Source organism: Galeopterus variegatus, unplaced genomic scaffold, assembly GCF_000696425.1.
Source record: "Galeopterus variegatus unplaced genomic scaffold, G_variegatus-3.0.2 Scaffold3452, whole genome shotgun sequence".
Lineage (NCBI taxonomy): Eukaryota > Metazoa > Chordata > Mammalia > Dermoptera > Cynocephalidae > Galeopterus > Galeopterus variegatus.
In genome coordinates this window covers 51,459-64,419 of record NW_007729563.1, presented here as the reverse complement: position 1 = coordinate 64,419, position 12,961 = coordinate 51,459, and the positions used below count along the sequence as shown (strand labels likewise).

At 44.8% G+C, this 12,961-nt stretch overlaps 1 protein-coding gene across 1 annotated transcript in view; it reads left to right on the top strand.

The window, feature by feature from the left end:
• POLR1A (polymerase (RNA) I polypeptide A, 194kDa) overlaps nucleotides 1-12,961 on the top strand; it is a 73,621-nt gene that overhangs the window by 11,651 nt on the left and 49,009 nt on the right. Inside the window, exons 5-11 of the mRNA XM_008585098.1 lie at nucleotides 617-702; nucleotides 827-930; nucleotides 5,919-6,011; nucleotides 7,401-7,506; nucleotides 7,906-8,068; nucleotides 10,539-10,709; nucleotides 10,851-10,973. Coding sequence (XP_008583320.1) covers nucleotides 617-702; nucleotides 827-930; nucleotides 5,919-6,011; nucleotides 7,401-7,506; nucleotides 7,906-8,068; nucleotides 10,539-10,709; nucleotides 10,851-10,973 — 846 coding nt within the window. The remainder of the gene's footprint in view (nucleotides 1-616; nucleotides 703-826; nucleotides 931-5,918; nucleotides 6,012-7,400; nucleotides 7,507-7,905; nucleotides 8,069-10,538; nucleotides 10,710-10,850; nucleotides 10,974-12,961) is intronic.

The window sequence follows — 12,961 nt, the reverse complement described above, 5'->3', positions numbered from 1 at the left end:
GGTCAGTAAAAAAGACAAAAAGGAAAAAAAAAAAAGTTAGTCACTACGGGCCAGCCCGGTGGCGCACTCGGTAAGTGCGGCGCTTGGGAGCGCGGTGGCGCTCCCGCTGAGGGTTCGGATCCCATATAGAGACCGGTCCGCTCACTGGTTGAGTGCGGTGCGGGTGCGACACCGAGGGTTGCGATCCTGTTGCCGGTCGCGGTACAGGCGCAACACTGAGGGTTGCGATCCCGTTACCGGTCACCAAAAAAGACAAAAAGGAAAAATAAATAAATAAATAAAAATAAAAAATAAAAAGTTAGTCACTAGTGTTTATTGAGTACTCACTGTGTTCCAAGCCCCCCACTGTATTCATCATCTCTTATCATGAAACCACTTCATGCTGCTGAGGTGGTTACTATTCTTACTCCTGCATTGCGAGTGAGGAAACTTAAGGCTTAAAAGCAGTCACTCAGTAATTGGCAGAGCTTAGAATATTAGGGTTCTGTGCACAATTTTGTTTAAGAAAGTCGGTGTGGTTTCCTCTGGTTAAAAATAAAAGGTGAAAACCACAAATGAATACATATTGGCTTCTCTTCAAAACGGCACTCCAGAGTTCTCTGACTTTTCTTAACAGGTGAAAAATGTGTGTGAGAGCAGGAGCATGCTCCTTGCTTACTTCTGGAAGGCACATATGACTGCCAAGCGATGTCCCCACTGCAAGTGAGTATTGGGGCACTTGCCTTTCTCTCTCCCCAGGTGAGAAATGTCTAACCAGTCACTCACAGCTATTAAGTGTCTGATTGGGGATTTTTCTCTCCTCAATCACAACTGTTCTCCTGCGCAGGACTGGACGGTCAGTTATCCGAAAGGAGCACAACAGCAAGTTAACGGTCACGTATCCGGCCATGGTGCACAGGAAAGCTGACCAGAAGGACACAGAGCCCCTGGGTAATCAGGCTGGGTCCTGGGAGGTGCTCCTCGGCCATGTTTCTCATGCATGGCCATCACATGTGTTCCGAACCTTAGGAATACCGGTCCTCTTCAACACCTGTTTCTCTTCTGTGTGTGTGTGTGGTGGGCTGGTGGAGGCCTCTCAGGGCTGGAGGGGCCTCTTAGGGCTGGAGGGGACCCTGTGAGTGCCCAGCCCAGGCCTGTCACACAGGAGAACTGATGGGCGAGGCTGTGTTATGAGGCAGTGCTCCACAGGTGCCTCTTGCCTTACATGGTTGTTTTTCTAAAAGATTTTTTAAGAAAAATTAAGCAATTTACCTGGCAAATATTTTGAAACATTTGATTGTAAAACAAGTGTGGATTTATTTTGGAGTAAAATGTAGGTGAATCATTTTTAAGAAACACTGCAAGAATTTAACAAAAAGTTAGCGCCTCCCACAGGCTTCTCCTGGTTGTTCACTCTGACCCCAGGGATAGGGTCCTCTCCTCAGCTCTGCTCTGCTCTTGAGGTACTTCAGAAAAAATGAAAAAGACTGAGTACTCCCACTTTTTAAGGCTTGTTTAAACACATTTTTTGTTTCTTATTCTGAAGTAGTGAAAATTACATAAGGTATTCTGTATGAAGTACTGAAACCGTACTTGCTATGTAGTATGTGCTCTGTAGATGCTAACTATTTATATTTTATTATATCATCAACATGGCAGGGTACAAAAAGCACAACCTGCAATTGACATTCGGCTCTGCCACTTATGGTGAGTCGCTGAGAGAAAACTACTTTTTGGAGCTTCAGTTTCCAACTCTATAAATTACATGCATGAGATTTCATAGCAGATAATGTTACCAAACCTTTTTGCAGGGCTTGAGAATACAGGATAGGCAGGGAAATAAGTTCCCCTCCTGGAATTTGTATGCTGTATCTTTTATGATGAATATCCTGATGATGCCTAGATTATTTTTAAATAAGCCTTTTATTTTAGAATGACTTTAGATTTACAGAAGAGTAACACATAGTACAGAGAGTTCCCATGTACTCTTGGCTCAGTTTGCCTAATGTAGCATCTTAGATTACCTAATGTAACATACTACAAATTTAACATTGGTACAATACTATTAACTGAATTACAGACTTTATTTGAATTTGTTCAGTTTTTCTGGTAATGTCCTTTTTTATATTCCAGGATCCAATCTGGGATACCATACTGCATTTAGAAAGCCTGTTTAATTTTGTTTAATGGTTACCAGCACCACAAGAGTGGATTTTCTTACACTTACCTGTGAATAGCCCTTAAAACAATTTTCTCTTAACACTGGTTGGGAATTGCTGCTATAGCCCTTAGGATGCCTTAGAAAATGTTCTTAGATTGAGAACAGAGATGGTCAGAATTCTAGAGGTAACTGTTTCTTTAGGGCAAATGTCCAACAGTTAAGTAGTCTTTCAATGCCTTTGCCAAACCCTTTCTTCTGAACTAATCATCACTACAGCCGTGAGACTACGATGGTGCAGCCAGAAGTCTGTGCATTAGAAACAAGAAGACAGTAGCCTTTGACAGCTCCAGGATTGGGGTTTTAGTATTTAGCAAACATTTATTTGTTGGGCACTCAGCGTCCTGCCACGGACCTTGTGTGTGGTTGAGCACAGTGCGAAGATGGAGGCCAGAACATGTGGGCCAGCCCGGTGGCAGCACTGGAGAGTGCGCTGCTTGGGAGTGTGGCGGTGCTCCCGCCGAGGGTTTGGATCCCATNGATGCCTAGATTATTTTTAAATAAGCCTTTTATTTTAGAATGACTTTAGATTTACAGAAGAATAACACATAGTACAGAGAGTTCCCATGTACTCTTGGCTCAGTTTGCCTAATGTAACATCTTAGATTGCCTAATGTAACATACTACAAATTTAACATTGGTACAATACTATTAACTAAATTACAGACTTTATTTGAATTTGTTCAGTTTTTCTGGTAATGTCCTTTTTTATATTCCAGGATCCAATCTGGGATACCATACTGCATTTAGAAAGCCTGTTTAATTTTGTTTAATGGTTACCAGCACCACAAGAGTGGATTTTCTTACACTTACCTGTGAATAGCCCTTAAAACAATTTTCTCTTAACACTGGTTGGGAATTGCTGCTATAGCCCTTAGGATGCCTTAGAAAATGTTCTTAGATTGAGAACAGAGATGGTCAGAATTCTAGAGGTAACTGTTTCTTTAGGGCAAATGTCCAACAGTTAAGTAGTCTTTCAATGCCTTTGCCAAACCCTTTCTTCTGAACTAATCATCACTACAGCCGTGAGACTACGATGGTGCAGCCAGAAGTCTGTGCATTAGAAACAAGAAGACAGTAGCCTTTGACAGCTCCAGGATTGGGGTTTTAGTATTTAGCAAACATTTATTTGTTGGGCACTCAGCGTCCTGCCACGGACCTTGTGTGTGGTTGAGCACAGTGCAAAGATGGAGGCCAGAACATGTGGGCCAGCTCGGTGGCAGCACTGGAGAGTGCGCTGCTTGGGAGTGTGGCGGTGCTCCCGCCGAGGGTTTGGATCCCATGTGGAGACCGGTTCCCGCTCACTGGCTGAGCGCGGTGCGGGCACAACACCGAGGGTTGCAATCCCGTTGCCAGTCCCCAGTACGGGCGCGACACCGAGGGTTGCGATCCCGTTACCGGTCAGTAAAAAAAAGACAAAAAGGAAAAAAAAAAAGAAAAAAAAAGAACATGCGGCCTCTGCTGTCAGAGGAGGCTGCAGGTGACACAGTTGAATAACTCCAGGGAGCAGACGATGTGGAGGCAGGCGAGCATTCTGATCCTGGGTCTGGCTATGTTCCTGGTACTGGAGGGAGCCAAGAAGTGAGGCCTGTGCCTAAATGGTCCCCACAGATTGGTGAACCCACAGGAGTGCTGCTAGCTTGTGAGATGTTTCGTACACTCCAGTGTGCTCCCTGAGCCTCATGAAGCTCATTAGCATTTAAAATGAGAGTTCTTAAGCAGAGACACTCCCACCCAGGCCTCCCCAGGTTATTTGACCTCTCAATCCCTTTTTCATATGGCAATTCCTCTTATAGCTGAGAGAATGCACATTGGAGAGGCTCTGAAATCCCAGCTAGACATATTTCGTTGCAGGCTGCAGAGGTGTCTTGTTAGGAGGGGTGCAGCCCATGTGAGGAGGTGGGCTCCCTCAGGTCTCCTGTGGTTTGCCTTCACGGTGGCCTAAACTGTGGTGGAGGTACTGCTGGGATGGGAGCTGGGGAGATTGGACCTATCTTCCTCAGCCCTTCAAACATCTTTAGTGGGAAAGAAATTTCAGGTACTCATTCCCAGAAATGCCCACAGAATTGTTCTTTAGGTTAATGGGGTCTGTTTTTTCATGGTGAATGTACGTAGTTTTCTAATGCTGTGCTTATCCCTGAGGGTCAAAGCCACTCTTCATGCTTTCTTCAGTTGCAGCAACAAAATGTTTTGCTTTTGTAAAACTTTAAATGTGCAGACTCCTTGGCCTCACAATTCCACTTCTTCAACTTTATCCTGAGGAGTTAGAATACCCACAGTATTGTTTGAGTAGATTAAAATTGGATATGACTTAAATGTTTATTAATAGAGATTAGTTAAATAAATGACGACACATTTATTGTTATTCAAGTAAGAGATTTCTCTAAAAACTTGTGATGACATTCTCTGTAGATTATGAAGAAACTAGTTGGAGAATTGGAAATGGAATTAAGCTAGATTTTAAAAGTGAAAAAGGCAGTAGTGAGGTTTCTAAGTATAGATTATCTTAGGATATTTTGAACATTGGTGACTATATGACATCTGTTGTGTGCTAGACACCATGTCAGGTGTTAGTGACACATCCAAAGCATAGTTCCTGCCCTGATAAGTACCTAAAAAAGGGAAATAGAGCAGTGCTTGATTTCAGTGAACGCATCCCAGAAAAGGTTGTGAGTTTTGAACCTAGAGGATCATACTGCTTAATTATCCTTGTTAATCATTTAAGTACATGGAGCCTGGCCTCCTAAATGGCAGCCCGAAGACTGATTTTCTAACTTAATCTGGATATATCTGGTAGACAGTATCTCAGGGTGATCATGCTTAGTCTACTCCTCACTTGCTGGTATGACATTTGTAAAAAGAAATCAATAAATGTTTACCCATAAAAATGTTCACACTCATTTATCCATAATTCTACTTCTTTGAACCTTTCTGGTAAAAGCCATGTGTGTAAAGATTTATCATCGTGTTACTTAAAATAGTAAGAAATTATAATCAATCCAAGTGTTCAACTATGAGAGTATGGTGAAGTAAATCAGGAAACATCTTCAGTGGAATATCATGCAGCCATTAAAAATGGTAGTCAAGGGCCGGCCCGGTGGCGCACTGGAGAGTGCGCCGCTTGGGAGTGCGGCGGCGCTCCCGCTGAGGGTTCGGATCCCATATGGAGACCGGTTCCCGCTCACTGGCTGAGCGCGGTGCGGGCGCAACACCGAGGGTTGCGATCCCGTCGCCGGTCCCCGGTACGGGTGCAACACCGAGGGTTGCGATCCCGTTACCAGTCAGTAAAAAAGACAAAAAGGAAAAAAAAATGGTAGTCACGTAAAAGCTATGTAGCAACACGCGAATAGGCTCACAAGATGGTGCTAAATGAGCAAAGTAGTGTCAAAATAAATCCACGCTGAAGATTACAATTATGTAAAACACTTGTGTAAAACAAAGGACTGGGAAAGTATATATAAAAGTGATAATAGTTAACATGAGGGGATGGTGAGTAGTGTTTTCTTTTGCTATTTTTTAGGTTATATATCATAGTTACATTGTTCATTATTTTAGAAATTAGATTAAGGGGGGAAAATCCAGGGCTGAGAACATGCTGTTCTAGAGATTGAGTTTTGGGGTCAAATTGCAGGCTTTGCAATGTGGGGAGTAAGAATTGATAAATCCCTTTACAGAAGGAGTACCTGTTAATGATTTATTGTGCTTTGATTCCCCTCCTCAGCTCCAGGAATTGAGGAAGCTCAGATGGGAAAACGAGGGTACCTGACACCCACCAGTGCCCGAGAACATCTTTTAGCCCTTTGGAAGAATGAAGGTGCTGTACCAGGCTAAAGAAATAGCCATAATCTTCTCTAGGCTTTAATTTATTGAACTTATTTATCCTGCCCTATTATTGTTCTTTTTTAAACAGTAGTGATTATTGCAGCTCTCTCCTGAATTGATCCATAGGTTTAAGGCAGGCTGCAAGGTACAATGACATTGAGGCATCATAGAGTGGGGGAAGTTATATCCATTACCATGAACTTGTTGATTATGTAACAGACCCTGGTCATTAAATGACAGCTGAAGGTGGATCTTGCTTAATGCAGTTTGACATATGTCTAGAGGGTTTAGTATAACTCACCTTATTTTAAATGCCCATAAAGAAGGGCTGGCCAGTGGCTGACTTGGGAGAGTGTGGTGCTGATGACACCAAGGCCACGGTTCAGATCACTATATAGGGATGGCCGGTTAGCTCACTTGGGAGAGCGTGGTGCTGACAACACCAAGAGTTAAGATCCCCTTACCGGTCATCTTTTAAAAATAAAAATAAAAAAAATAAATGCCCATTAAAAAAAAAAAAAGTCTTTTTGAAGGTTTCTATGGGAATTTTGTCTGTGAATCGAAGAATGAGCTCCTTTTTTTTAAATTAGGATTTTTATACATTTCAGTTCCCTACAAAACGGGAAATCCTTCATTCCCTTTTGGGTGTGTAACAAAACCTATGCAGTATCCATGTAGTCAAGCCCCCGTGTCCATCCTCTAAGAGTACGTTCTGGAACGCTGACTCTAATCTCTGTATGGTGATAAGTAAGCACTTACACAGGAAACGCTGTTAAAGGGATATCAGGAAAAAAGAGCACTCAAGCTAGTATGACTTTTTTTTTTGTGGCAGGCCCTAGCACATTTTATTCATTTTCTCTGAGCATTTTTTTTGGTCACCAGAAACTTAAAATACAGCTTTAATCCACAGAAGATCCCTTCTTGGCAGTACCCGTGTGTGTGTGGGGGGGGGTTGTTTTGTTTTTCAGGAGCGTAACTTTTTGGTTGTTTAATTATTTTCTTTATTTCAATATGTTTTTTATAAATACCAAAGTAATAAATACTTGAGAGAGAGAGAGTGTGTGTGCACACACGTGCATGTGTTTAAGTCCAGAATGATAATGAAAAACAAGCAAAACTTTTTTTTTTCCTGTCTCTGCCCATCTCATTGCCTGGGCCAAGCACTGTTGTCCCTGAAGCACCCATTTTTATGTTGTCATCTCACCTACTTTGTCATACACACAGAGGCTAGTTTTTGTTTTTTTTTATAAAGAAAAATGTGATCTTACTCTACATATTTTGTATTTTTTTTTTCTCACTCAGTAACGTTTTTGTGGTCATCCTCCCATACTCTTACATGTACATTTAAGTGGTCTTTTTGGTTTATTTATTTCAAACACAGGATTCTTTCTGAATTACCTTTTCTCGGGACTGGACAACATTGGCACAGAGTCCAGATTCAACCCCAGTATGTTCTTCCTCGATTTCTTGATAGTGCCACCCTCAAGGTAATGCCCTTTAATTAACTTTTTTCACCTGGAAAAGGTTTATTGAGGAATTGAGTAACGACCTCTAGGAGGGGTGGAAGTGTCAAGGGCACTGAGAAATAAAGCAGCAGTCTGCCTCAGGTCGCAGGTGGTGTGAGTACAAGGGTACTTCAGAAAGCTCATGGAAAAATAGAATTAAAAGATAATATGAATCTTTCCACGAACTTTTTTTTTTTTTTTTTTTCCACGAACTTTTGAAGTACCTCCCACTTTCCTCTGTGTGTTGTGAATGCAGTAGGAATGTTGGTTGTCTTTGAGCTTGGTGGGGTGTGTGGGCTACAGTAGGCGTGGGCAAGAGGCTGAACAACACGACCCTTCCCTCAGGCTAAATGTTCACAAATTCCATGTGTCCCTCTGCAGGTATCGCCCTGTCAATCGCCTGGGGGACCAGATGTTTACCAATGGCCAGACAGTGAACTTGCAGGCTGTCATGAAGGACATAGTTCTGATCCGAAAGCTTCTGGCACTCATGGCTCAAGAACAGAAGCTGCCATGTGAGGTGGTGGCTCTCACCACAGATGAGGTCAGGGCGATGTCATAAGTGCACACAGTTCTAACTTCGTGCAGCATGGACACAGATGCTTGGGTGCCAAGTGATGCTGACTGTATGTTCTGTGCAGCTGGTGGCATCCTCAGTGGAAGCTGTGGGCTTGGGGGAGCCTAGTTAACATCGGGGGACCAGCAAGGGCCTGAGTGAGGAAAGGCCTGGGTTCTAGTTAGGTTCTGCCCCTAATGACCATGATGGGTAACTTTGGTTGAGTCACTTTAATTTCTTAGTCAAGTGCCCACTATAAAATGTGTGTGGTTTGTGGTGAGATTTCACATTTGGGCTGTTCTGGGCTACCAGCTGTCGGCAACTCTAAAAAGAACAGTCTTCTTCCCTTGGGCTCTAAAAATGTCCCTCCTGGGTCATAATACTAGAACTCATGTCACCTGGGTCTGTTTTGGACTCATTAAGGTCTCCAGCATTGGGGTCAGGAAGGCAGTGCTATGGAGTGGGAATTTCCCAGGATAGGACTATCATAGTTAACATTTTCTGAGCCTCTTCAGTGTGCTAGGCCCTGTGTTAGGTCTTCAGTGGATATAAAGATGAATCAGGCACAGAAAGCTTGCTGAGGTCACTGAGATGCTCTAAGATACTCTCTGGATACATAGAGGAAGGGCTGTCTCCAGCCTTGGGTAGAAGGGCAGGGCTCTCAGCCTCCCTTTCAGCCTCTGGGACAGTCCAGTCCCTTGGTCAGCCAGGGTGCCACCTTGTCTCCTGGTCATTTATGCTGTGGGTTACCCAGCCTTTCTCCTTGGAGCTTTCTTTGGCTTTGCTTAAGTTTTTGGATTGGCCAGTGTAGATATGCTTTTTAAAAAATCCTCAGTATAAGAGATATCTGCCATCTGTGTGCCTTGGTCCAGTTTGGGAGGGATGGCTGTAGAATAACCAGGTCCAGTGACCAGGGCTGAGAATTTTATTTGATAGGCCTTAAAAATAGGGCCTTAAAAAACTTGGTCTCTGCAGAAACAAACAGCATCCTGTCTGAGTCCTAAGTCACAGTGCCCTCTTTCCCCAATCAGTGGGGCATGTTCTTATTTTTCCCACCTTGCTCTCCACTTTGCATTCCCAGGGCAGGCCTGGCCAGGCACTGTTCTAGCCACTGGGTATATGCTGGTGAGACAAGGTCTCACTCATTTCATGAGTAATCACGTGGCCCTGAGCCAGGTAGTGCCATAAGTAGCAGGTTAGGCTGACGGCCCTGTCATCATGCAGGTGGCCATCTCTCCCTGTGAGTTTCCTTCAGCCAGAGGGGGACCCTGAACATTGTCTGCAGAAATATATATGTCCTCCCTGTGACTAACGATTCCTGTATTCCTCAGAGTTGAGGACAAGCCCACTAGTGTCAGTAGGTGGTGCTCCAAGGCAGGTTAAGGCCTCTGTATTTCTGTCCCTGGGCAGATAAGGGAGGCGAGGAGGAGGCAGAGCCAGGGACAGAAATATTGAAAAAGAGGGCCAACCCCATGGCTCACTCGGGAGAGTGCGGTGCGGGAAGCGCCGCGACACTCACGCCGCGGGTTCGGATCCTACATAGGGATGGCTGGTGTGCTCACTGGCTGAGCGTGGTGTGGCCGGTCACAAAAAGGACAAAAAAAAAATGCAGGTAGAGCAATTTCTTAAAAGGAAAAATGTGCCATATGACATTCTATGCCCTCAATTAAGATGGGGGTCCCCAACCAGGGTTACGATCTCCTTACCTGTCACAAAAAAAAAAAAAGAAGAAATATTAAAAAGGAGATCAGCCAGTAAAACTTGACATAGCCTGGTTGGGGACCCACATCTTAATTGAGGGCATAGAATGTCATATGGCACATTTTTCCTTTTAAGAAATTGCTCTACCTGCATTTTTTTTTTTTGTCCTTTTTGTGACCGGCCACACCACGCTCAGCCAGTGAGCGCATCACACCGGCCATCCCTATATAGGATCCGAACCCGCAGCGGGAGTGTTGCCGCACTCCCAGCGCCGCACTCTCCTGAGTGCGCCACAGGCTCGGCCCTCTACCTGCATTTTTGTAAGTGCTTTCGGTCAAGTTTTTCCAAAAGTAAATAAAGCTGAAAATACATATGAGAATCAGTTCTCTGGCAGGATAGCAGAGCTTCATAAGAAAAATACTGATGTGGGAAGGACTTCTAAGGTTGCCTTGGGAACTAGATATTATGGGACTTCAGCAAATGCCTTAAGAAAGAAGTCTGCTCATAAATCTTGAGTTCATTTTGCTACCAGAAAGACACTGGCTGGTAGAAATGTAATGGGGCTACTGTTTTATTGACACACACAAGATTGACTTATTAGCACTTTTGCCACTGATCTGTCAGGTTCAGAAAACATAAAGGCAAACTCCAGAGCTCATTGTTTGTCCGAGCTAGAGTAAGAAGGAAAAGTATAACCAAGCCAGGCCTTCTGGGGTATTTTTCCAGTATGCCTATTTTCTTGGTTGTATCTTCCCAGGAAAAAGACTCTTCAATTGCTGTGGACCGATCCTTTTTAAGTACACTTCCAGGCCAGTCCCTCACAGACAAACTTTACAACATTTGGATTCGCCTTCAGAGCCATGTCAATATTGTGTTTGATAGCGAGATGGACAAATTAATGATAGAAAAGTATCCTGGCATTAGACAGGTGAGCAGTAAGTTGGATTCCCATTACTACCTTAAGAGAGTGAATAATAAACATATTTGTATTGAAGCATGAAAATAATAAACATGCTTAAAAAAAAATTTTATTTTTTCTTATTTTTTTATGGACCCTTTCTCCATAAAGATCCTGGAGAAGAAAGAAGGCCTGTTCCGAAAGCACATGATGGGAAAGCGAGTAGACTATGCAGCCCGCTCGGTCATCTGCCCAGACATGTACATCAACACCAACGAGATTGGAATTCCCATGGTGTGTGTGTGTGTGTGTGTGTGTGTGTGTGGAGGGGTCCATTTGCTCCTGGTGGGTGGCAGATGGGAGTGCCATAGAAGGCTCAGGACAGGATGTACAGCAAGATCATGGTGGCTTGTCCATTTGCTCCTGGTGGATGGCAGATGGGAGTGCCATAGAAGGCTCAGGACAGGATGTACAGCAAGATCATGGTGGCTTGGGTGGGGACAGCCCATGTGGCAGGGACTCAGCTGCAGGAAGGTGTTGCTCTCCCTCTCATGCCCTGGGGCACGGGGAGCTGACTGCAGTGCATTTCCTGCCCCTTATCTTCCTCCTACCCACCTTGGCCTAGTCTTTAAACCTTCCTGGTCATATTGAATTGATGAGGAGAAGAAGAGGGAAAGGGGGATTTCAGTCCCACCTACTTTCTGGGCGTTAGGAGTCAGGAGTGTCCGCCCCTCGTTCCTGGTAGAGGAAGGTGAGAGCGCCCAGAGAGGAGACCATGCATGTCTTCTGTCCCCCCAGTCCCTCCTCGGGGCTATGTGGCTCACCCCTTCCACCCATGAGTGCTTCCTGTGGGAGCCGGCTTCATTTTCTTACTTCCCCACACTTTAATCGGTTTCCTCCATAGTGGGCTTTGAGGTCAGTAATGTGGAGACAGTTTAGTTCCCTCTGTGGAGTGTCTTGTTTTCTCGCACGCCATCTCCTCTGCCTCTCTGGGGGGTGCTGCTAATGAGCCACGCTGAAGTGTTCTGATCGTCCTGCATGCCTGCTGCCTTGTCTTGGACACGCTTGGGCTCGCTGGACAAGGTTGTGATGTGTCAGGCAACAAGAGCCAGAGAGCTCGGTCCTGTGCGGCCTCCTGGGACCATAGGTCTTTGCATCTGAAAGCTGGGTCAAGTGGTGAGGAAAGACACTGAAGCCCAGTGACATTCCCAATTCTGAGGCCCTGGCAGGAGACCCAGAGCCTGTCCGTTGCTCTCTCTGGACAGAGGGCAGGGTCCACCCCTGTGAACTTTGACCTCATGGTAACTATAATGTCCTCAGCTTTGGGAGAAACCTTTAGTGGTGCCTCTTCTTTCTACCTTCAAAATGCGCCAGGCTTCTGTTTCTCAGGTCTGGGTTCATTTGGTAATGGCTTACCCCTGAGGAGGAACTTCGAAGTTACCCTCTGCCTGCCTTTATCCTGCCCCAGGTCCCATGGTGGCTGGGAGTGTTACTCATAGAACTGCTTCTTGGCCCCTTGTGCTATCCCCTCCCCAGATAGCACTGTTGATAAGGTGTAATAAGAGCAAGGAGGTGACAGAAGTTTGGGCAATGTGATAGAGACCAAGCAGTAAAGCAGACACACCAGAGTGCTCCCTCAGAAGGCCGTGCTCCAGTAAGCAGATAAGCGGTGCATAAGTGGTGCATAAACGCTCTCAGACGGCAAAAAGTAGCATGGGCCAAGGGGCTGGGGAGGCCACTCAGAAAGTACCATTGTGCAGAGACCTGGAAAGAGTTGGACAAGATACTTTATGTAGGCCTTCTTAGAGGCTCTGATGTACTTGTGTGCATCAAATTGGTTTATAATCAGTAGCTCAGAAACTCACTTAACCAGGGAACTCATGTTTCTTGGAGCATATTTCAGGCCTGGTGTTAACAGAGCACACCGTTTTCTCCTGCATCAGAAGAGCAAATCGGTTTCCTCTCCAGCACCACCTGGTTGTCATGGTGCCAGAACTGCTGAGTTAAGAGATTCTGCCATGTCTGGGCTCAGGGAAAGTGCCATGATCAATTAGGGATGTTTGCTGGGGTGCAGGAGGGGTGCGGTGGTATTTGAGGACAGGTATTTACCACCTGTCTCAAGCAAGAGTCCCATGCTGTGTTCCCTTCTTTGGGGAGTTAGAATTTATTGGCAGAAAAGGAAATGGCGAAGTTTAGGAGTGAGTTAAAAAAATTCTAATGTGTAAATGGCAACACTTAAATTACTCTCCTCTGGCTGATTGTACAAAAAGAAGGCCCTATCT